This window comes from Anomalospiza imberbis, chromosome 6 (assembly GCF_031753505.1).
Source record: "Anomalospiza imberbis isolate Cuckoo-Finch-1a 21T00152 chromosome 6, ASM3175350v1, whole genome shotgun sequence".
Lineage (NCBI taxonomy): Eukaryota > Metazoa > Chordata > Aves > Passeriformes > Viduidae > Anomalospiza > Anomalospiza imberbis.
Window position 1 is genome coordinate 57150187 of NC_089686.1, and position 25497 is coordinate 57175683.

Here is a 25497-nt window from a genome sequence, read left to right on the forward strand (position 1 = left end):
TGTGATAATTAGAAAACAACCTATCGAATCAAAAGGAGAAAAACTGAATTACAGCGTGCCTCAAGTGAGTTTATTTCTGTGGTAGCTAATTTTTAAACTCAAAATACTTGTAGGATATGCTTTACATTTTTATTTTAAATGAAAGTAAAAGTAGCCCTACTGCTTAAAAACTGTCGCTTCCTTTAGAAAACATAAATCCCAAAATAATGTCGATTCTGCAATGAATATTTAAATTGTTGGTCATGTTATAGCTCCTACTGGCTTCTGGAGGCTGCTTTTTGAGCAGTGTTAGGGTTTTCTGCTGTGCTCTTTTTAGTTTACTCTATATCATAGGCCATATGTATTTACCATTTGCTGATTTTTACATCAGTGTTGTTCAGGGAGAAGTCACGATTTAGAGAAACAGGTGAGCACCGAGAACAGGCTCATACAAAAAGATCACGAGTTATTTAAGGTTGGAAGTTAAAAGGTGATTTCCAACTGTAGGATGAGAAACATCCTGAAACACCTCCTGATGGGAATAGTCATGCAAAGCATTATCAGTGCATTTAAGATGAAGCTTGATCAGTTTGGGTTGTCTGATATATCATGATGGGAAAAGGCTGGACTCCTTCACTGTTTATAGACCCTTCAGTCCTATATAGTCTAAATCCAGGATCTATTAAAATACCCAGAATTTTTTTGCTTTTTGGCTTCATTTGTTGACACTTTGAGTAATGTTTTCTGTAATAAAATAACTTCTCATTATTTTAATTCTGGTTTAGGGGAGATAAAATGTTCAGCCTCTCATGTAATGTATTTTATGCCAACAGATGACAATACCAAATTACTGTATAAATGGGAAAAGACATTCCTGATGAATATATATGTGTATTTGTATGGCTGGGAGACATTATGAAAGGGTCACTGCACAGTCAGCACGTGAGCTGGCTTATACTTGTTGACTAAGAAAATCCTGGAGTCTTTGACATACAGCATGAATATTTTAATATTTCATTATGTAGGGCAGCAAAGCAATGAGAGATGTAATCTGCAGAGCATATGAAGAGTCCAAATGCAGGCATTTTCAGTCCATTAATACCTGTAACAGGGAAATGCACTGAGGGTAGATGTGGTGCCCTTTCCACATCTTATCTTTATGAGATTTTAGTGATACAAACCAGAACTTTTTTACTGTCAGGTTGTTTACAAACCTCTCACCCAACTCACTCAGTTTTTTTCCTTTCCATGGAACATCATGTATCATGGGATGGGAAGCTATATAACTTTTGTTGGTTTTTAGCAGCATGTGTAATTAAATGAGGACTGTTTTATTAACACTTCTAATCAGTGTTTGATCTTAATAAATTGTATGCTCTCCAGCCTATGGGACCTGGCATCACATGAGTGGGTGCTGTTGGCTTATGTTCTAGTTTCAGTTTAAATCCCACTGGCTGGTGAGCTGCAATTAGCTCCATAACCCAGCCGGAGAGAATTTACCATTCCAGCTTTCCAAGTAGATTTGTGGAGTCCATCAAAGAACAAATAGATTATGAAGGGATTTGATGTGGCATTTACTGCTAATGGGGCCTTACTGCTGCAAGAGCAGAACAAAAGGAAAGTGTTCTTTTAGATGCTGTTGGAAATAAAGGGACATTGTCATAGTGAATTTTATACAGGGACTCTTCTGCACTTCAAGTAAAAGCACTTTGTGGACAGTCTCTGAGGCTTCATTTCCCCAGCAGCCAAGCAGATGATCCTGTCTGGAATGTCCACTTCCAGTTGCACGGTGTTGCCCCATCTCCTTTGCTGCAGTGGTGCTTGACTCAGCCATGCTGAGCAGTTTTATCTCACCGAGTTAACAGCAAATATTTGGAGAGTGGAAGGAGGGAGGGTCCCATCTGTTTTCTGTCAGCAGTCTCAGGTTGTGGTTTGATGCTGTGGTTAAATCAGCCTAATGGCCAAGGGCTGCAGTAGGAACAGACCCATCCCTCTGCTGGCTTGAGCTCACTCACTCCTGTATCCCTGCCAGGGAGAGCCAGGGATTGCAGTCAGGTAATGCCAAACCATTCCTTCAGTACATCCTGCTCTGGTTCTGTTTGTTCACGTGGGGATACCCTGGGGGCTTGCTCAGCACCCCCTGAGATGCTGCTGCTGTGGTGGCAGGAGTCTGAAATGAGTTGGAGGCACTACAGTTCTTCTATCCAATATTTCTTGCAGTGTTCCATGTTTTTCAGCACAGCAAAGCACACGACATAAGATGCTCACTTTTATCCACTCTGCACTTGTGATACTCTTTCGCTGAGAAAAAGCGTGCAGTAGTTTATTTTAAGCAAATTATAAATCTGAGAAAGAAAATTTATTATAAGTTATTATAAGTAAATCAGCTTGAAGCTGTGTATTTGATAAAGTGCTGTAGTTAATGAGCTTTTTTAAAAAGAAAACATTTCAAACAAGAGAAAAAAAATTTACAGATTACAGTTTGCTCTATAACAATCCACTGAAATTTATTTAAACTATTAGGTGAAAATTTGTTCAGAGACATTTGAGAAGAGAATTCTTTTCTATTTACAGCGGGACTTCAGAAAACATGTCCCAGAAGAGTGTAAACAAATTATTGTTTTTCAGAGATGAGCAAAATGTAAGCTCCAAAAAGCAAATGTCTAATAAATAGACAAACAAAGTTCAAAAAGACACAAAAGAAGCTTGTCTCTGCTTATAGAAAATACTGAAAGGGATCCTACTGGGAACAGATGGCTTTTCTTTTATTTTTGCTGGTATGAGTGCAGGCAGAACTTTTCTCACTATTCTGAAGCAGGCTTGGTAGCTGTCAAATCACAAGAACTTTCAAAACTGCAATTTCCAAACTTTGGTGTTAACACTTGTGGTGAGAAGGAAAAGAAAAACATTTCTATAGACCTTTACTTCCATATATTCTGTCTTGTAAATTCATTTAAAGTTTTGCTCTTTAGTTGCACTTTGGGCTGAAGTACCCCTGTCTCAGGAGGTCAGGAAAATCTCAGAGAATTTGACAAAGAATTTTTAAAATTTCGTAAATGTTTTGAAGAGAATCCAAGCATGATCTTTAGAGAAAATAAAGTGATTTTTAAGTTTTTTCAGGGTTACACTGTTTCACAGTTTCTTCAATTGAATATTTGTCCTTTTATGCTCCATGACCATCAGTCAGCAGTGGCTCAGTATTGCTCTTACAGAATATCCTGATCAGCCACGTCTGTTCCTGTTGGCTTGGCATTTATTTGGTTATGTTCATATAATGCTTCTGTAGTAATGTTCCTTGAGAAAGCCTTTGTAGTCCCTAGACAGGAAACAGGTATGTTTGCAGTTCCTTGTGTATCCTTGACCATTTTTTCCTGTGTACAGTTCAAGAAAGACAATACTCTTCTCATTCTTAGATATTTTACTTTCTAAGGATCCTACTGGTATTACCCTCACTCTGAATTGCTCTGTTCAATAACACTTTTTCTGCTTTAAGTGAATACAGACAAATTATAAAATCTTAAAAACAAATCAGGTTGCTCAAAAAGTTTTAATCCTCCTTCTGAGTTTTAAAATGTCTGTTGGTGGCTGAACAGAATCCTCCTTTACTTTCTACCATCTGTGAATCAATTTGGAGGAATGGGAAACTGCTCTAGTTTTGATTACTCAAATACATCAGCAGTTGCAAATAATTTCTCAAATTTCAATTTTAGATTTGCAGTCGGGATACAAAGAGACAATTTTGGCTAACCAAACTGCTATAGATAATTTCTATAGCGTGTGCTTATTTTTATGACATATCTTTTGATGTATGTGGGGGGAAAAAGGGTTTTGGAAAACATTTGGTTCAAACAATAAAATCCTCATTCTTTGAAAGGACAGTTCTAAAGAATGAATGATAGAAATCCACCTGTAAAAATTTCTAGAAACTTGGGAATCTTTCAGTAACACTCTCCCACCTCTACTCATGGGAATTGGGCAGGATGGCAATTCCTTAGTGTGTATCCTTTATCCCAGTCCACTCAAAATTCTTTTACAGAATTTCATTGAGTTTCTGTTAGTGTGGACCTGTGAGGGTTACACAGAATTTCTGTGTCCTGATATTAGTAATTATCCAGGTAATTTACAATTAGTACACAGATTACTAGTGTACTAATTATCCTAGTAATTATACAGGATTACTGTTTACTTATGATTTTGGAATTATAGATATTTATGGGATTAATATCCAAAACAAATAGCTTCCTATTTTAATTACCTCTCTAGATAACTAAATAACTAAGCAGAAGATGAGATGTGAAATCAGACAAGAAATGAAACCATATTTCAGCAGAATAGACTATTACTCAAATCTTAAAACCTGCATGCATATAGAGGCACACAGTAGGGGAACAAAACCTTCTGGTTTAATTTGATATTTAACAGTTCGATATTTAGAAATAGTGCTTCCTACCCTCCCTCTAGGAAAAAAAATGTTAGTCTCCTATCTGATTTCTGTGAAGATTCTTCTCCTTAAATAAATATTTTTGTAGCATCTCTCAAACATAAGCTGTTTATATGGGCCAGACATACAATCAGTGGCAAGCTTTTAACTGGTAATGCAGGTTGTGTTTGTATATTTGTGTAATTCAGCTTACTGCCTTCACTTGAAATTGGCATTTACCTCCCTGCCATGTGAATACTTTCTGTATGTGAAGGGGTTATTTGTCTGGTTTACCTTCCTATGTCTTTTCTGCTTTGTCAAGAAGATTCGCTTAACACAGTCTTATTAATCTTGAGTTTATCAATCTCCCTTTGGGTATGTAAAGCTTTAACATATGTATAAGAAATGGTATTGCACTTATCTTTTTCAGGGGTGAAAGCCTTATTATCTAAATCTTGTATTAAAAATTGTATTTATCTTTATCATTGTCTCTGGAAAAAAAAAATAAATTAGTGATCATGTTCACTCAAGGCATTGGCAGAGTTGTATTTGGAGGCTCAAGAAAGCCAAAGGGCTTTTGCTGCTTCTTTAAGTAGGTCTGGAGAGGGATTTAAGGAAATTGGCAATAATGGAGTGACATCAACATGCAAATGACAGACAGACTGACTGTTTTCTGAGCAGATCATATGCTGTGCTTAATCCCTGTTTCTTTGTGCCTGTGTGATTCAGGGTTTGGAGAACAACCATCTGCTTGGCTCAATGTAGACAGCACAGAGTGGATACTGTCGAACTTTGGGGGAGTGATAGCTGGAGGAATATTTATCCATCATCTTTTTTTTATATATATCTCCTCATTTTCAGAGTCTTTTTTGGTAGCTTTTAATGATCACGTGGCTTTTGGGGTGTTTATACCAGAATCTCTCTATATGGTACCCTGTTTCCTCTTCCCACCCTCCCCACATGCTGGTTTGTAGGGAAGCCTTCATTCCACCCTTCTTACAAAGAGCATGCAGAATTCGTGGTTCAGATTCTGAATTGCCTTCAATTCAGTTCCCAAATCAGAAATGCATCTCTAAAAATGGAGGCTGGCTTCAGTAGTGCATGTCACACCCATGTTTCCTTCTGTGGGCTCAGAAGTGGGGATGAATTAATGAAATGCTGGATTCTTTGAGTAAGTCTCAGCTGAAGGCTTCATGCTGTAGGGATTGCTTCTCTTCCTCCTGAGTCTGACAAAGCCCAAATAAGTTAATCTCTTGGGGTTCTCATCTGACTCATGTCCTTTGTTTGCCAGCCAAAAGCAGGACAAATTAACCCCTGCAAAGCTCTGTGCTGGCACAGCCAGATTGCTCCCCATTTGTGAGCAAGCTTGGCTGTGATTCAGCGTGGAGTGTGCATTCCTGCTCTAATAACAGACCTGCTTGCTTTCCTAAATGCACATTGATCCTGAGCTGAGTGACACAGCAATCATTTGGCTTTCACTCCGCGTAGCTGATTGCAGATACTGTGTGCTTTTTGGGTGGACAAATCGATGCAGTTTAGCAGATTACCTATGTGAGTGTTGAGTGCAGTTGCTGCCTCTTATTTACTAGTTAAGCTTGTATTTTGGTCATTAGCAGAGTTATGCAGCCACATCTAAAAATAAATATGAAAAGAGTTTTGTTTTTCTCTACTCTTTTCCTAGTTATCTTTAGAGCTTGACACTGCCTGGCACAGAGCTTGTACTATGCAGTCTCCAGTGGCCTTTCAGAAAGGCTTTTCAGGCTTTGTTGACCCATTTCCTGGATTAGTCTGGCTAAATTATGGATTATTTTGTCTATTAAGCTTTTTCTTGTGTCCAGTAATTCAAGAATGGCATACTGGCATAATAATATATTCAGTCAGGTGAGTTTCTGAATCCATGTTTATAACTCTTAACAAAAGTCCAAAGAAGTAAGTGGTAATATTTTGATTTCATGCTATATAGAAGACAGTAACTTCTGTTACTGTCAAGTAGACTTTGTGTTTGGTAGTTTTTTTTAATCATGCTTAAATAAGTACTTAAATTCTAGAACAACAGGAAGCAGGCAGAATGATACATTTGTTGATGTAGGATGTCAGATAATTTAGTACAAATTACAGATTCTTTAAATACTTGAAAACAGTGAAGGTCAGGAAGCCTCCATTCAGAATTTTCCAGCATATGTATAATATTTTACAGGATGTCTGTCTGTAGACTGCGAAGGGGCAATCTGTAAAAATCAACTTGTTTGTTGTTTTTCATGTTGTCTATTTATGCCCTGACAAATGAGCATGGGATGTAGTGTGGAGTCTGCAGAGCAGCAGAGGGTTCAAGGTTACAGGCAGCCACGATTGTGTCCTGCAGCACGAGGAAACTGGGCTCAGGCTGTCACTTGGAATGGTTTGTTTTCAGTAAACAACTTGGAAGGCTTGGAACAACACCTTGGTGGCTTCCTCAGACAATTTAATCAATGGCTTCAATGGTTTAGAAAAGGAAAGTAATCAGAAGTCCTATGGTTTATAATTTGATTCTGTCAGACAGAGGTTTCCCTCACAGTCATTTCACTGCTGATGTTCCTGAGAAGATGCATTTCAAAGTACATGTGGAGCAGTAATTTTGTATTGAGTTAGCGGCTGTCTTCTTGAAAATAAGAAAATTCCAGATTCGCTGTCTGTATTGCACACTTAATTTCATTTATATTATGTATTTTATATTTTTCTGTATTGCATATAAAGCATTTAGAGAAAGAAAGAGGGAAAGAGAAGGAAAACACTGGTACAAAGAAGCTGTGTGGGCTTTACAAGCTTTTCAGTCAGTGGAAGTGGTTAGCCTGGATTTTATTGCAAGTTTGGTCTCTTCCATAGGTTCTGCAAGTAAAGCAGTGTTTTTCTCTAGCTCTGCACAGCTGGGGCTACATCAGGTGCATTCATATCACAGTAAACATTTCAAATTCACCTTCCTTGGCCAGTTAGAGTGTAGTGAACATCTGGAGACCAAGTCCCAGAATGCAGCGAAAACATGTTTGCACTTTGTGTTCTGCCATGGGACATCAAGTTAAGTTGTGGGAAGTAGTTGCTGAAAGCAGTCATTTAAATATCAACTTATATTGGTGCTGTTAAGATGCACTGACAAATGCCTTTGTGGAGTACAAACTGAAGCTTTATCTGTGGCCACTAAAATGCAGCAAAACCAGACTTAATTTCCCTAGTGAAACTTTGAAAGCCTCAGAAGCCATACCATCACTGCTGAGTAATTGCAATAAGCTTCGCGTTCCATTGACTGACATCCGGACCTTTCTGTAAAAGATGCTGACAAAATCCATTTCTTACAGTGGTAAAAGCAGATAGGAATCAGACTGATATACAGTTTAACACTGTGCAGGAACATGAAGGTTACCTTTATTATTTATTCAAAAGTGTACCATTTTACTAGTCCCTAAGGGAGACTGTGATCTACAACCACTGTGTTCAAACACTGGGAATTACTTGCAGGTATCCTCTTTATACGTAAGCAAAATTCTGATTTCCTCCTCATTTATATTTTTTGTTAGTAAAATTTTTGCAGAAGTGTTCAGTTATTATGTACTCTGGAGAATTGAGTATTGTTTTGGTGTCTGATGAGGAAGCCTGTATTCAGAAGAGATTTGAAATTAAAAATGCTGACGCTGGATAACTTTTATGACTTTCAAAGGTGCTAGAATTAAAATATTCCTTCTAGACTCTTGAATCATCATAATTCACAGCAAAATAATATCATATAGCCAAAAAGGCTGGGTTTTTTTTACAGCATGGTTTCAATTGAGTCTTCTACATCAGTAAATGAATGTTCTAATTCTTTCCAAAACAAAGTTTTTCATCAGTGAGATCCAGAAAGTATTTTAGAACTCTGACCTTTCAGAACTCAGGTTTGGGTTTTAAGATGTGCAGACTGGAAAACCATCTCTTGCAGGAATTTTCAATTATAGGTATTTTGATGACAGGAAGGGCTTTTTTAGGGTATTTCATTGTACCAAATGTTTTGAATATTTGTGAGGGTATTTGGGATTGTTTTCCTCAGTAATACCTGCCAAAACATTATAGGCTTTTTAGGGCACTGTTTGAGAATCTTTCTGATTGTAGGAAAAAATTGTCAGATGTTTAAAAGGAAAATGTATTCCTAGATGTCTTAGGATACTTGCTGTGGAATGAAACGGAGTGAGAAGCCCAGGTGAAAACAAAAACTTAGTTTAAAACATAAAGTGTACTCCAGAATATTTTTTAAAATTTTCTGGGAGAGGAAAAAGGGCGATTTTGCATAAAAGGGGCAGTTTGACTTTTTAACTTTTTACTGAGATTTTTTTTCCAGCAGGCAGCAGATTCTAACCTTGTGTTCAGAGGTCACTATTTCCAGTTCCCTTCTAACCACTCACTGCTGGGTGCTGTTTCATTCACATGAGGAAACAAATTGGACTTTTTTATCATCATCCTCACCTTGTGTGCTACAAAGCAGTTTGTTTTCTACTAGCACTATATTAATTATGCCACTGACAATAATGTCAAACATTTGCAGCAGTAATTCACTCAGCCTTGTAGCAAAGCCCTCTATCCTCAGTCCTCTCAAGCCTCTGCCTTTGGTTGTGTGAGTTCTGTGGGACTCTTGGAGAATGGAGTTTGGAAGCACAAGCTGTTATTTTGTGGTTTGACTTTTACATCCTAAGAATTAATTCTTCTTTTCCTAAACAGCCCTCTCCAAATTTTTGTCCCACTGTGTTCATGAACTGAGCTTTACTCCAGCCAAGAAAATCTGCATACATTATGGAAGAAAAAAGATTTATCAAAACTTGTAATAAAAAAAAAATACTTAAAAAACCGAAGTGTTAATTATCATGTAAATATAGTGGCTGTCCACAGTCACACTTCTTTTTGGGGACATTATTGCTAGATAAGCAGTAGCTCTGGGAAGGTAATACAGACTGTCTCACTGATAACACAAGCCATGTCCTCAGGGAACCATCATACATTCCAGCATATTTCAGGAAATTTCATAAATTTCAGCATATCTCACATGTGTCAGGCATGTCTGCTTCTCAGGATGGGACTTTTTTTCTAAAGGAAATATATTTTTGGTTTTCCCTGAAAGCACATGGCTTTGTCTCTTAGGTAAATTGCACTGTCTTAAAAAACCCCCAGAGCATCCCATCATCTGATTCATGAGTCTTACCCTAAATCTATTGGGACTTTTTAAAACATTCAGATCTTCCTTTAAGTATCTTTCTAGTGATGAATGCACTCTTACTGCCCTCTTTTAACCTCTTGACTCCTAGATTGCTCTCCATGGATAAGCCATGAATGTATTCACTAGGAATCTTTTCATTTTCTTTGGAACTTGGCAGTATGATTTTATTTTTTTCCCCCTGCTTGGAGTTACAAAGAGGTTTAGAAGTTAAGCCTGGATCAGTGACCAGAATTGAGTGCTGGATACACAGAAGGCCATGCAGAAGATGCACATAATACAGTTTGAAGCCATTATTAAGCACTGCTGGGATTTGTGCTGAGATGTGGAAAGCCTTGCAAGTGGTATTGAAAGGGAGATGTAATACAGTGTATCTGAAATGTAGAAATACATTCAGATAGTATTATAGCAAGCTGAAAAACAGAAGCTGCATTAGTCAAATAAAAGGTAGAAAAACTTGGAACTTGGGAATTTATGTGTTTATCATATGCTTTTTGAAAATGCCTCCAGAAAATTTTAATGTAATTTTGAATTTTTTGGCATATTGTTACAGTTATTTCTTTTTTCTTTTTTCTTTTCTTTTTTTTTTTTTTTAAGGAATCCAAAATGTACTCAGCTTATTCTGTGCCGTGCTTACAGAAAATAAGGTTCTCTTTCACTCAGCAAGTTTTCAAAGGCTCAGTGATGCCTGTAGGGCTCTGGAGTCTTTGATGTTTCCCCTTAAATACAGGTGAGTTAAGTTTGGATTCTTTGAACTCATTAGATAATTTTACAACTAATTTTGTAACTTTCATTACAAATGCAATTTATTACAAAAACAAATTACTTGTATTTTTTATTTGTCCCAAACAAAAGGAGTTGTGCTATAGTTGGTACAATAAGCAAAGCTATTAATGATGCAAATCCTGGTGTGTCATTAATAAAATCATTAATAAAAATCTGGTTGCATGGTGACAGTGGAAACAATTAAGGGAGAAATTCCACCTGCAAATGTAGGGTAGAAACACTACTCACAACCCAGAAGATTCTGTGGCTCAAAGATAGCAGCTACATTAGTGTGTTTCAGTTTTATGTCACTGACAAATGTCTACCAGTGATTGAATTTAGGTCAACAAACTGATCCTCTCTAAAAAGCCACAGGTGGATCCAGAATTTTGAAATGGAAAACTTAATGTCAATCAGTTGGGTTTTTTTAGGAAGAAAACATCTAATTCTGACTCACCTGCTTCAAACTGTGCTTGTATTTTAATAACTTGCTTTATTTAAAATATTTCAGAGATTGGTTTCATTATAATGGACAATAAGAAGGAAGAACTAGAAATTGAATTTTGGAATATGTTTCTTAATGTTTAACTAATAATGAATGTAAACTTTTAATAACTATACATTAGGTGTAGAAATTAATTGATCAATTTAGATCCAGCTCTTGATGTTGTTTTGATGAACACAGAGTTTTCTAAATTGTCAAACCAAGTAAGCAATGCCTGAAATAGTGCTCTATGCATTATGTTTAGTTGTCATTTCAAGATGAAAACAAAATATTTTCTTTAGCGACTTCTAATTAATGATATTTTGCAAAAGGCTGAAGTGTAGGTATATGGCCAAAAGCTAACCATGTTTTTAAAATGAATGTATTGTTTATAATTTCAGTGTCCCTGACTACTCAAGGGAAGATTTTTTTTTAAGAAAAAAAGTTGCCTTATGTGAAAGGATACTCAGAAGCTTTTATTCTATTTCACTTACTCTGTTGACAGCTATCCCTATATCCCAATTCTTCCTGCCCAGCTGCTGGAGGTTCTCAGCTCCCCAACCCCTTTCATCATTGGGGTCCATTCTGTCTTTCGCAATGACATCCACGAGCTTGTGAGTATTGCTGCCACTCCAGCCTCACTGCCTGCCCTGGTGTCCAGCTGCAGAGCCCTCCTGGCAGCTTTGGAGGTGTTTGTGTGAATAATCCACATATCTTCAAAATACTGCTGTAAGAAAGCAAGGCGAGACAGTCAGGAGAAGAAAAAAAGAGAATTTTTCCCCCCCCCTCTACTGTAAAGTAGAGGGAAATTATTTGGTTCTAGTGCAGGAGGGGAAGGAACGGATCCATTTCTGGCTTTGTCATCTATTTCTCTTGAGTTTGAGCAATTCACTTAGGATTTTCAAGTGTATTCTCAATTGTTTTATTTTACCCTTTTAAAGTATGTGCTTGGGAAGCCGAACCAGGGTTACAAAAGGTCCTTTGAAACATGAAATTCTACTTCTAGTTGCCCTCGTTGTGTTTCTTTGCAAATATATCTCATGTCTCTGAACACAGACCTGGAACATCCAGAAACAAAAGTCACTTTTGAAAGTTTTGCCTAATTTCATTTTCTTTGGTTTAATTTCATTTTTCAGGGCTAGATTCAGTAATAGAAAGTATTTGGAGTATTTCCTGTATCAAAAACATTCTGTACATTAAAGTTGGTACTGTTTTAATTTTTTTTTAAACTTATGTTCAGATCATTGTGCAGAAATTTGAACTGTTGTGTTTTTTTAAGCTGTGCTCACTGTATGCACTTCTACTGTTTGTCCCTTACAGTTAGATGTAATCATAGCAGACCTAGATGGAGGAACAATTAAAATTCCTGAATGTATTCATCTGTCCCAGCTGCCAGAGCCACTGCTACACCAGACTCAAATGGCACTTTCTCTGGTATGTTTAGATAAAATCCCCACTTTTCACCCTCTCACCTATTTGTAAAGAATGAAAAATTTCAATATTAAGCTTTCAAGCACACTGGAAATGAGATTTAATAGAATGATTCATGCAACATCGGTGTTTTTAGAAGGGTTTATTCTCTGTAGTTCAAGTTAATGTCATCAGTAATGGAAATCTGAAATGTCTTTTCACTGTTCAAGAGGTAGAGATTTTTCCCTTATAATGATTTTTAATAGGAGTATTTGAGCAGTATTATAACTAACTACTCAGTTCTGCTGCCTTCCTGTGTTTATAAATTCATCTATACATGTACATTTTCTTGAAATTTAACAGATTAATAACCCTTTAAATTTTATTTGTGTGATGCCCCTGTTTCAGAATTTAGGAATGATGGATTTTACATGAGGGAATCGCCATTAAAAGCACTTCAATTTGTCCTTTTGCTATCATTGTAATAAAATAGAAATCGCCTTATTTGGAGGCTTCTGAGCAAATCTTAAGCAGAAGAATTTTTAGTCTGTTAATATGTTTCTGCTGAATTGACTCTAAAATCCCTAATAGTATTGATCAGTTTCATGGACTCTGGTAGGAGTTTTTGATAACTAACTCATATGTAGAAACCTGAAGCTGAGAAGTTAATTCCATCTTCATTTCCATACAGTCTTCACAATTCAACTCAATTTTTTACTGGAGGTACTCAGTATCAGTGAATATTAATTTCAGAAAGAAAAAAAAAAAAGTCTTTTTCACAGCAAATGAAAGAAGAAAAGATTTATGTTTTCAAAATTCTCTAGGTTTTGCATCCTGATTTGGAAACAGCAGATTATGCATTCCCTCCCCCACGAACAGCTTTATCACACTCAAAAATGCTGGTAAGATTTCTGGGTTATTTTCTGTGTCTGACTTTCATAAATAGAAAACTGTTGACATTTTAGCCTAGCTTCCTTTTAAGAATTTGAGTTTGCTTTTCCATATATTTATAGTATTATTGGTGGAGCAAAGAAATGCATCTTTCCCTCTAATAGCATTCTGATGGGTTAGAAGTTTTATAAAATCCTAAAGCCAGTTCAATTTAAGAACACACATTGGGGTTTTTTATGTAGATATACTTGAAAATGTGAAACTCTTAGGTGGTACAGTTTATTTGTTGTACTTATTTCTGGCTTTAAGATTGAGATTTTTCGTTACTAAAGACAGGGCATGTCATCCAGACTTCATCTAAACTAATGGAAGAATTCAGTTAAGATCTCCCTTTGAACAAGGAAGTTTCAAATTAATATAATTTTGTATCACAATAAGGATTTTGTTAAATTTGAAAAAAAATACCATGTTTTCAAGCAGTCAAAAAAGTCAGGGTACAAATGTACCTGTTAAAATCCTAGAGAACAGCAGAAAATGAGCGTATCTGTCACTAAAGTGAGCCATACAAAATTTAAGTTAAAAATAGAACAACAAGGATCATGTTCCGGTGCAGAATAAACAGCCATCTAGTAAAATATCCCAATAATATATTCCAGCTTTATGTAATCCTATGTATTACTTTTCTCCTTAAAAAAGATTGCAGGCTATAATTTAATTAGTTTGGTTGTTACTTAACTGATCAGCTGGTTATCTGATAGTAAATATTCTGTGCTGTGTGTAATATTTAAAATTAGAGTTTGTAATGTAACACCATAAAACCTGAGGTAATAAAGGAATTTTTGGGACCTCAAGTTTTTTGACATGGCTGCTGAGATAAAATAGTAGGGTGGCCCAGGATTTGATGTCAGTCTTTAGTGGCATCTGGGCCAGGTGGAGATGTCACTGCCCCGGCTGTTCACATCATCTCCATTAACCTGGTGGTGTGTATGTAAGCACTCTTACTCAAATAAATAAACCAGGACTTCAAAGCCCTGCTGTTTTAAACTTTTTAAAGTAGCTCTGGCTTGTTTTGGTGGCAGAAGGTTGGCAAGTGAAGATGTAAGTTGGAAGAGTCCCAACCAGGTGGCTGGGCAAGCCTGGAGCAGGATGCTCCAAGCCTGGCTTCTCCAGCAGCAGCAGCAGTGCCACCTTGGGCTCCTGTTATTCCCTGCTGCCCCTGCCCACTCTGAAGACCCTGCCTGTGTAGTGCTTCAAAGCCACACCTATCTTAGGGAATGAATCCAGGCTAAAATAGCCCTTTTCCTTTCTTTCACAGCAGATTTCTCCCATGGCAGCTCATCTGTGTGGTTCAGGACATGACCACCCCTGAGCCCCCCTGGCTTTTGCAGGCATAGCAAAGACCAGCAGGGGTGAAGGGTGGCTGTGTACAGAATCTGCCATGGCCATCTGGGGACAGGGCAGGGGAACCTGGGGTGGCCTTTAAGGTCCCTTCCAGCCCCAGCCATGCTATGAGACATCCTCATCCCTGTACAAATACCAAATACCTCTGCTTCATGTGCTGCACTGCTACACTCATGAAGCTGTAGCATATATATATATATATCTATATGTGTATTTCTCATATAGATTCATACAAAGTGTGGAGAAATTTAGGGTGCCAGGACATTTTGACAGCATATTCAATTAATGCTTGCAGGACAAAGAAGTGAGAGCAATCTTCCTCAGGCTCTTTGCGCAGCTCTTCCAAGGATACAGGTCGTGTCTTCAGCTGATCAGAATTCATGCTGAACCTGTCATTCACTTCCACAAGGTAAAGGAAGAGCAGTTATGTGTATTTATGGTGTTCCTTGGTGCCATGTTATTCCCACAAGCCTGCCTTTTGAACAAGTGGTGAAGTTTAAAAATGTAAATAAAGTTATCTACACGTGATAAGCACATCATTTTGGCATAGCACAGGATCAGTGTGTTTTAGTGGGACTAATTGCAGGGACAGGACAGAAATGTACAACAAAGTTAACATTGAAATTTAATACAAATAAACATTTGAGGAATCACAGTGGAATTTTGAAAACCTCTGTATGTAATAACATTGCTTGAAGGTACTAGTTTTCTCTTTTATTACCTGTGAGATTTAAAAAATGTGTGCATCAAATTTCAATTTTTTAGGTATAAAAAGATACTATGTATAGTAAAAAATCTTATTAGAAAGTACCACTTACTAGTATAAGCTGATAGGCTGGTGAAAATGTTTAACTAATATAGAACAGTTGCTTGTAATTGTTAAGTTTGGTGCTGATTGAAAATGGTGCATTTTTTCTGTCTTTGTTGCAGGCAGCCTTCTTGGGCCAGCGAGGCTTGATTGAGAATGACTTCCTAACCAAAGTCCTCAATGGAATGGCATTTGCTGGCTTTGTGTCAGAGAGGGGTCCTCCCTTCAGAACCTGTGATCTTTTTGATGAGGTGAAAACTGTTTCTGTATCCCCAAGTAAATTACAGTTTACTGCGATATTTCAGCATGGGAAAAACTACTGGAATGCTTCTGAATCCCCAATGTTTATTATATCAAGTTTATACTAATCATCTCAACTCTTATTTTCTGCTAAGGAGATATTTCTAGCTTACTTCCATAAAATCATGCCCCCTCATATGTATGAAGTTAAATAAATGTATGAAGTTGTATAAACCTTGGTAATGCTCTTCCTGTTGTCATGTCTGTAGGTTCATAATACATTGCATGTGCTAGTACAGAATTATTTGCAATAATTTAATTATATTCTCTGAAAAGTTAACAACCTCCTAGAGAAATATTACATTAAACACAGACCCAACAATGGAAACTGAGACAAGGAAAAGTTCATTTAAAAAGCAATGCTGTAGTTTTAACTGTGTTGGCTTTGTGTTGAGAGTGCGATATTAATTCTGTGTCGTAGTAGTGGTACCTATGAGAAATTTGGATTGAGCTGAGGAAATGTGAAAGGATTGGTATAGGTATGTAGGACTTTCTGTCTGGTAACAAATGCTGCTTATGGAACTGAAAATGTCTCGTGTTCCAGAGCAATGTGAAATCAAACATTTTTCAGTGTTCAAATTTCTTTCCTTGTTTTCAGTTTAAGATTAATGTTTCATAACTTAAATAGGAAATAATTTTTTCAGTTGAATTATCAACATTTTTATTCTTTCTTCTTTTTTAAAAAGTTGGTGGCCTTTGAAGTCGAAAGAATTAAAGCTGAAGAGGGCAATCCACCAAAAATGATAAAGCATGTTAGAGAACTTGCAGAACAGCTCTTCAAAAATGTAAGTTGACTGTACCTGCTGCATCTGTAGAGTTGAGATGGTAACATTGAAAAATCTGAATTCTCAGATTGATCCAGTGTCCAGAAAATGGAAGTGACTGCTTGTGGTAGTCATCATCTACATTATGGCAGAATTTAAAGATCATTCAATTTGTACATGCAAAGGAAATTCAATATAACACCATTTATTTATTTATTTATTTCTGCTAATATTTATTTAGATATAGGTACAACTACCATTTTTATTGTGTATTCACATAAGGTCTATAAACTGCTGTTTTCTCTGCTGGAACCTATCCATGCCAAATACATCTCTTTTCTTGCCTCTTAACAATTTTCCATATTAAAATCATGCATTTATAATGTGTATTATATAATATATATAATACACATATATTATACAATGTGGCATAACGTGTACTTTCAGTAGTTCTTTCCTGCTGTGTGATCCAGTCACTCTGGTTTGCATGCTCAGCAGGCATTATTTCATTTTTTACAGCCTGTTTCTTGTACAATTCCATTTCCAGTTTAATTTTTGCCTTCATATCATGTTTATTTTACATAATGCTTTTATACAGTTTCTTACCACTCCATTAACTGGTTCTGGGATGGGTTTTTTTTGTTTGTAGGTTTCAGATTTTTTTGTTTGCTTTGAGGTTTGTGGACTTTTTTGGCATAGACTGATCTCTCTCTCTCTGTCACACTTCTGTGGTTATTCAGACTCCACAGAGCATTATCTAATAAACCATCAGCTGACACCTTTGTCACACTTTCCTTTCTACATCCCACTTCCCCAAGACTGTGGTTTGCATGTACAGTTCTGAAAAAAAACCCACAAGAACTACCAAATGCTGCTAGGTTCTGGCGTTTCTTTTGTGTTCTGTGTGTCTTTTCTGATGGTGAGATTAATTTATGCCACTGTGACTGAGCTGCTCCTTCCCTAGCACTAAGTCAGTGACTTCACAGGAGCCCTCTCTGGTCTTCATAAGTCAATGGCTTTGTGCATTGAGAAGTCAGATTTCTGGTAGTTTGTGCATGCACCTGTCTTTGACTGAACACAGGTGATGAGTAGCACTGCTTAGGCTGTGCCCAGAGCTGCCTGATTTTAAACAGACTGCTTGATCTACGTGGACATCTTGTTTCACAGTTTTAATAATGACAATATTGTAGCTGTGACGGATACAAGGGAGAGGCAAGGTCTGTTGGGGAGAGATAATGTTTGCATGAGTCTTGCTGGTACAGGTGGACAATCCAAGGCATTAGACCTTTAATTAGTCTAATAGCACGTACATCTCACATGACATTTGTGATGTCCAAGAGAAAAGTAACTTCCCCTGTGTATTTCCTCTGAATCTCTCCTCTCACTGAAATGGATTTTGGAGCAGTTACTCTCCTTTTTTGGTGTTTTCTGCCCTCTGTTACCCCTTCCTGAGAGTGTGTTTCCTTTCCCTCTCTTGTTTCCCCTGGCATCTGCTGCTCTCATGCCCCTGGATTTCTGGCTTGTTCCATTAAAGTTTCCTTTGCAGAGAATGCATGTGGCTAAGTAGCTGTTCTGTTTTGTCTGCTATTTCTCAAGTTGATGCACTTGATCTCCTTGTTGCCTTTTGCTCCTGTAAACAACAGTATGAAGCTCCTGTTTACAAGTTTTCTTCCCAACTTATTGTGCATTTACAAGAGAGCCCTCATTGATGGATGGCACTCTTTGGCAGTGGTATGTAGCCAGTAATGAGTAACAGCATAGAGTCAAACTGGACAGCAGTAAATTCAGATGTGATTAATGGTACCCCAGAATAAATGAATGAAGAGATGAAAGTACCCCATTTTGTTTGATTACTGCAGCCCTGGAAATGTGAGCTGTGATCCTATGCATGGTGGTAGGTAGACTCTCTAATGAAGAGCTTGACTGTCATACCAGTTTATATTCAAGTCCTTAATATTCATTAATTTGCATAAAGTCAGTCTAAGTTAAGCAGGGATTTTCTTTTGCACTTGTTTTGAATTTTGCACATTGACAAAAATAATTATATAAAAGCCTTTAAGGAAGTTGAAAATACTAAAGTTAATGAGTCAAGGGCGGTATGAATATGAAACATTTTATTAATCATCTGCATTAGATATTTGACTTCTTAATCTTTTGTGTATGGGAGATTCTCCAAACAACAGCAAAATTAGATGAGACAGATGGTAACACTGCATGATTGATTTTGTATGTGACCTTTTGCTCTTGACCTGCAGGAGAACCCCAATCCCCACATGGCATTCCAGAAGGTGCCGCGGCCCACGGAGGGCTCTCACCTGCGGGTTCACATCCTGCCCTTCCCGCACATCAACGAGGGCCGCGTGCAGGAGCTCCTCCAGGAGGGGCTGGCCAGGAGCCAGGGTGCCCCCCCTGCCACCCGTGGGGACAAGAAGTGCGTGGTTCCAGCAGGTCCCCCTGTGGGTATGTTCATTTGTGCCCTGTCCTGCCTGGTTCTCGTGGATGATGCAAGGCGTTGCTCCCAATTTCGTGTCCATGTTGTGTTTTTAGTGATCGTGGCGAACTCTGGTGCGTAGACTCCAATGTTTGCCTGTGCAATTTTAAAAGCCCTTTTTTATCGGCCTTCACCAAGGAGTCAAACATCCAGAGAGTGAGGGGTGTTAACTTCTAACAACAGAAGTGGATTTGATCTGAATTAGATATTGAGTTGAACGATTAAACTGGATATTGAGTTGAACAATTAAACTAGATATTGTACTCAGTTAGGCCTGTTAAATATCATCATAGGTCACTGGTAGCACTGGCTGAACCAGGCTTTGAACCATTTGAGTTCCTCTTTAGATACCAGTGAAAGACATGTAAATTGCTGGAGTAAAGAGAGAAACTGTCTCAAAATAAATGTACCTGTATTTAAGCATAAAGAGCAGATGTGAACATTGTAGGCCTGTCATTTTAATGCCAAAAAGTTCTGTTACTCCTAGTCATACTCAGCAGTTTGAATGGTGGCATAAACCAGTATGCTTAATAAACTTGAACATGAAGTTGGCAGAGCTGGCAAAACATTTGAAGGATGGGATAAGAATTCAAATCGATCTTTAAAAATTAGATATCTAACCACAAGACTCCACTGAATTCTGTTCTTCTCTACTGCTTTTCTTCAAATAAGGTATGGCACTTGCATAGGCAGGCTCGCCTGACTAGGCAGCAGTTCTTCAGAAATTAATTTGGGAACTTTAATGACTGTAGGGCAAACATGACACAACTATATCAAGCTACTGCAAAAAGCCAAACATCTAAGTAGGATGTATAAACAGGAGTGCAGTCAGTGAACCCCATGGAGAAATCTTTTCATTGTGCTCAGTAAGACCTCAGCTGGATGTTTGTGTCCATTTTTGGACACTGGAAGATTTTTGGACACTGTCTCCATTTTTGGTTCTGTTGGAGGGAGTCCATAAGAAAGCAACAGGAATGACCAGTGGTCCAGAGAATGTGACCTACAAGGAAAGATGGGGAGTTGTTTAGACTGAAAAATAGGAGGCTGAGGGGACATATAATAGCAAGCTTCAATTATACAAGAGACAGTGAGAAAAAGAAGGGGAATAATCTGTAATGATAAGAAATAATGGGTTTAATTGCAGCACAAAAATAGAGTTGTTTGTCAGCAAGACATGGTAAAATGAGGATGGTGAGGCAGTTGAGTGCAGCATTTCTTGTGCAGCCATGGAGTCTCTCTTATCACAGAACATTGGGAACATATTAGACAAACATGAGAAATAACATAAATAGAGTTGATCCTGTCTAGGGACAGCAGGGTGAACTAGATGGCCTCTTGAGGCCCTGCCCAGGCCTGTTTCTCTTTGGGTTTATGCAAGAAGAGGATGAACTCTCTTCACCTGCCTTTGCTGTTGACTGTATCATTGAATCTGGTACTTAGACAAAATTTAAAGGATATGTGGTTGTTATTTCTTGTCTTTCTTCAGAAGGCTAGTTGCAAGAGAAGGGTTTTTTAATAAGTTGATTTCTGTGTCAAAGCAGGGGCTTAGCTGTTTTTTTTCTGAGGACCAGCTTTCACACTTACACTCCCTGCTGAACTCTGTCTCAGAATCCTTGGATAGAAGTAGCTCATTATTATCTAGTAGAAAGGCATATCCTGAATTTAGATGCTATTTATTTGATATTATAGAGAAAAAGAGAATGTTAGTTCTTGCATTCTGAAATTTCTTGAAAAATTGGGGCAAAACAGTGCATTAAGGAAATAAGATCTCAGCAATTTGGAATCTAGATAAGAGAGCAGGTTTGTCAGGTTCTATTCCATGTTGCAGAATTCTTGTCATGGCCATCTAAAAATAGTTATCTACTGCTACAAAATATGCTAGGCTATGTAACTCACTGCAGAACACACATTTATTATTAATTTGTGTTTATTACTGTATTTCATCAGTATGTTAGAGGTTGTAATCTCTTTGTGCCTATATGAGACAACGAGAACAGTTAAGAGAATCAATTAATCCAGTTAAACTTCAGAGCACTCTCCTCTTCAGAAGGTATAGGAAAACCAGAGATTTGGGATCTTGTGTTCCCATCTGCCTACGAATGGTATTTGCTTAACAGAATAAAAGCGAGGACACAGTAATTATTTTTTAAAATAAATTTTTGGCATTCTTTGTGGTTCTTGCAGACATTTCACAGATGTATATTCTCCTTTTTCTTTGTTAGTTTCCATAATGGAAAAAGGAAGCACAGTTTTCAACAGTGCTCAGAGGCTGGAAGTTGTTAGAAACTGCATCTCGTTCATTTTTGAAAACAAATTTCTGGAGACTGAAAAGGTAATAAAATGAAATTTCAATTCTCCCAAATTACTCTCTGTTCTGTTAATGAGCAAATGGAGACTGGCCTAATCACAAAGTACATTTTGAAGTCTTGTTTCAAATGCTAAGGATTATTTTGGCCATTTAAATGAATGAACTAAGCAATAAAAATCATCATCTAAATACAATATTGTGTGTAATATGAGGCTAATGGATTTGAAAATCTGTTTCTAATCCTACATGGGTGAGTTGAAAACCCTTTTTGCAAAATTTATTACTGTTATAAGTAGCAATGTCCGCATAATTTTTTTTTAAAAACAGGTGGCTGTATATTGGTCTAGCAGCATTAATTAGAAGGAATGCAAACAAAAGGCATACATATGTGCTTTGGTGTTTAACAGCCAATGCTCTTTGGAAATTTTCAGGACAGTCAATTTTGCTGGTTTAAAAAAACTGTATTATGATAGAACTCAGAGATTATTGTAAATATTTGGCATGTCTGCCTTCACTGAAATGTGCTAATGAGTTGTTACCCTTGATATTCTTATTTTCTCTTCATTAGGAAGTTGCCAGGTTTTGTAGATTCTGTCCATAGAGTGTTCTGTTATTGGTTGTAGAACAATCACTCAAACTCACAATCAAATTGAATTCTGCGTATTAAGATCACTGTAAAATTATTTTAAGAAATATTTTGATTTCTCAGGGAAGTATCACCAGTATATCTCTGACACTGTGCCAATCAAGATAGAAAACGAGCTTTGCTTGATTTCCAAGTTATGGTGTCAAAATGCACATGGGAAAAGTCCTAATCAAGTGTGTAACTCTTCAAAAGAGTTTTCATCCAAGCAGAGCACAGTAATTTTTAACCTCATTCAACTTCCAGGCACTTGGGCAAATTCAGTGGGTTTTTTGTCCCTCTGTGTGGTAGATTTTTCCTTAGCAAATAGGCTGCCTTTTCTTCTTAACCTGTTACCTCCAGGCTAAAGGGCCGCAGCTGACAATCACTGTTGCAGCATTTGCTGCATCTTTAAGACTTTGGTATAAATATTCTGGTGGCCCTGCTTTAGGATAAATTGCATGACAATCTAGTGGCCTCACTGCTGTGAGAGCTATGCCACTTCCAAACCCATTTGTCATTCATTGCTTATCCCAAAACGTGCAGCTCAGCCTAGACAGGCAAACTCCAGTCCTGGCCTGGCAGAGCACTTGCTTTCATCCACAATAATCCATTCCTGATTTCACATCCATTCAATGCCTGTCCACATTAAAAGATTTCTATTGACAGATGTAGGTGAGAAATGCTGTTTAATGCATTTGGGGAAGAAAAAAAAAAAAAGGGAAAAATTTAGTACTTGGTAACTCAGGCTAAATTATCCATTATGTGAAAGTTTGATAGTCAAGCTAATGGATAATTTCCAGAGTTGTTCTTTACTGTCACTTGCAGTTTCTTAATGAGAAATGAGTGCCATTCAGTATGAGTAGTGCCATTTGATTTCATGTTCCTAAAGTGAGATGTTGTTCTCTGCAGACCCTGCCTGCAGCTCTGAGAGCCCTGAAGGGCAAGGCAGCTCGGCACTGCCTGACCCAGGAGCTGGGCCAGCACGTCAAGGAAAACCGAGCAATCCTGGACCATCAGCAGTTCGACTACATTGTGAGAATGATGAACTGTGCTTTGCAGGTACAGTCTGGCAAGGCTTGGCCTTGACTGTCTTTCTCTTGTTCAGGGTTAGGATAAGCAAAATTGCTTAGAGGGTTGTGGAGAAGCAAAATAATTAAATTACTCGACCTACAGTGATGTAGGACATGCTACTTGATGGTGGTTTTATATTTTGTTGTTGAAAGAATAAAACACTCAGGTCTGTACAGATCTGCCTGAAATGACAAGCAGAAAGAAACCTGTTCCCATTATTATTAATTTAGATACAATTCAGTTTTGGTAGGTACTGAAATTATTTAACTTAATGGCTTGAAGTGCTTTTTTTTTTAAATGAGTGGGTCTTGGCTTTTCCAGGTCATTTTCAATCCAGAGTTCCTAAAATGTGCAACAACCACTGCTCACTTAAAAATCCCAGAATTTTGTCTTCTTTGTTTAAACATAGTTTAAGAAAGGATGCCTTCTGCTTCTGTGGCTCATGGTGGCAGTTCTGCTTGTCGCAGTTTGTCAGAAACTGCAAATGTTTGCAGTTCATCTCCAAATTTAATTCTACTGACAAATTCTTAAGTGCTGAATAAGCATCAACGTATGGTGGCAGCTACCTATGAAAGCAAAATATGTGGGTGTCTTCTTTTGACTTTCTTTTCAATATTTGGTCTGTTTTACCTTCACTTGTTCTCAATTCATCATCTGAATTTTCATCATATTTTATAGACTTACATGTTTTCTTACATGTCTCTTGTCTGAGAATGTAGTGGTACTTCTATTAATTTGTAATGTGATCACATTTGCTTATAATTTTTCTTTTGTTGACCCTGTCTAAGTTATTGTATCAAAATAGGGACTTGGTGGAGGCCTTAGTATTTTAATCTCACTCTCCTCTAACCTAAAACCCACTGAAATTATTCTGCAGCAATTTAAAAAAGGTTGACCCACATTTTTTAAAAGGTGAGTGCTAAATGCCACTTTCACTGAAGTGTAGAAATAAATTAACATTGACTGAACAAATGCTACCTCAGGTCACCATCAAATGCAAGTTTTGCTCTCTGTTGCATTTCTTGTTTGTTCATGGTAAGATATTTTTCTGCTGTTGTGAACGAAGTTCATCTTTGTCTGAGCATTGGTCTTAAAAGCAAAACTAGCTGCAGTCAGCAGATGAAAACTGAAGTTGACTGGCTAAAATTACACAGTACCTAGACTCTCCTTTTTGACACAGTTCTTCACCTTTTCCAAGCCCTAAGTTTAGCCTTAGAGTTGGAAGAAAATTTGAATTTATCTGTGAAACTCTTGTTTCTCTGTCCAAAATCATGACTAATGGAATATTGCACCTGCTGTGTATTCCAGACTTAGAAATTTTCTTTCAAACCAGAAAGCAGGATTGTCTAGGTGTGTCACAGGTTTTGCTTCTACTTTTTTGATCATTCCTGTGTTAAAAAAACATCCAGAGGTTTTTAGACAATAGGAACAGAATGCAAATGCCCTTTATTTCAGTATCTCAGAAAAATGACAGCAGAAGAAAAGGAAATTCGCTTTTTTGAGGGAAGAAATACTGACATCACCTTTTAATAAAATAATAAAAGCCAATTTTGCTCTGGAAGAAAAACTTTTTTTTCCCATCTTGGTGATTTGAAGGCCCAAGAAGGAGCTCAAGTTCAAGGAAATGAATGTATCTGAAGAGTCACTGAAATTAAAATAGGCTTGTTTTTCCTCAATAAAACTAGCAAATATAACTCAAATCATGCAGGGGAAAGAGATCAAATAAGGAGGCAGTTTTTATGCCTTCCCCCCTGCATCCCCCAACAGTATTTTCATGTCTTTGAAAATATGAAATGAAAGTTTTCATTTCTCAGAAGTAAGCATGGCCAACATGAAAACATCTGAACTCCTGACACTGGGCAGTGAGTTGGAAGCAAGTATTTTTAACATCTACTTTTATGACATATGAAGTTATTTATTAAGATAAAAACATGATTTATAATTTGTCTTTGCACTTTGCTCAAGTGTGTTATTTGAAACAATGAGTAAATTGTGACATTTTGGAGCTTCCCTGCATCAATTCAATAAAAAAAGCACATTATCAAGAACTTAAATAAGTTTGCCATTGCTGCAGTGGGACTCAGTCAGCATTTTGCTGTAGACACATGAATTCTGTTAGCTGCAGGTCATAAGACCAAGTAATTTAAGCAGTGTCTGTTAAAAGACACAAAAATCTAATTTAAGAAACGTGGTCTTAACTGGAGATGTAGTGGAGCTTTAGGGAAATACCACATTAATTATTGATGGGGTTTTTGGGCAGAGTTGGGTTGCAGTAGGGCTTTCAGACCTCACTGACCTACTGGAATTGCAGAAACTGTCTCAGTCTTACCATCAGGATTTTCTGTTCATGATGTTGCGCATTCCCATTGGCTTCTGCAAGATGCAGACTGAAATCCTGCTGTGCCTGGAGCATGGAGAGGGTGATCCAACAGCTGAGAGGAGGGGAAGGCAGTGTCCTGGCAGAGGTGGCAGGCTGGGCAGAGCCCTGGCTCCCTGCTGGACACACTGGGTGAGTGGGGACGTGTGTGCAGCAAGCTCCAGTCCCAAGGCTTGCCCTGGGACACTCCAGTC

General features: G+C 37.6%; 1 protein-coding gene across 1 annotated transcript in view; it reads left to right on the forward strand.

Annotated features, from left to right (window-relative positions):
* The window catches only part of SBF2 (SET binding factor 2), a 233166-nt gene that overhangs the window by 124206 nt on the left and 83463 nt on the right, over positions 1–25497 (forward strand). Inside the window, 10 exon segments of the mRNA XM_068194618.1 lie at positions 10206–10338; positions 11363–11471; positions 12178–12291; positions 13092–13169; positions 14855–14968; positions 15490–15618; positions 16354–16452; positions 18687–18891; positions 21145–21254; positions 22765–22914. Of these exon segments, the coding sequence (XP_068050719.1) occupies positions 10206–10338; positions 11363–11471; positions 12178–12291; positions 13092–13169; positions 14855–14968; positions 15490–15618; positions 16354–16452; positions 18687–18891; positions 21145–21254; positions 22765–22914 (1241 nt within the window).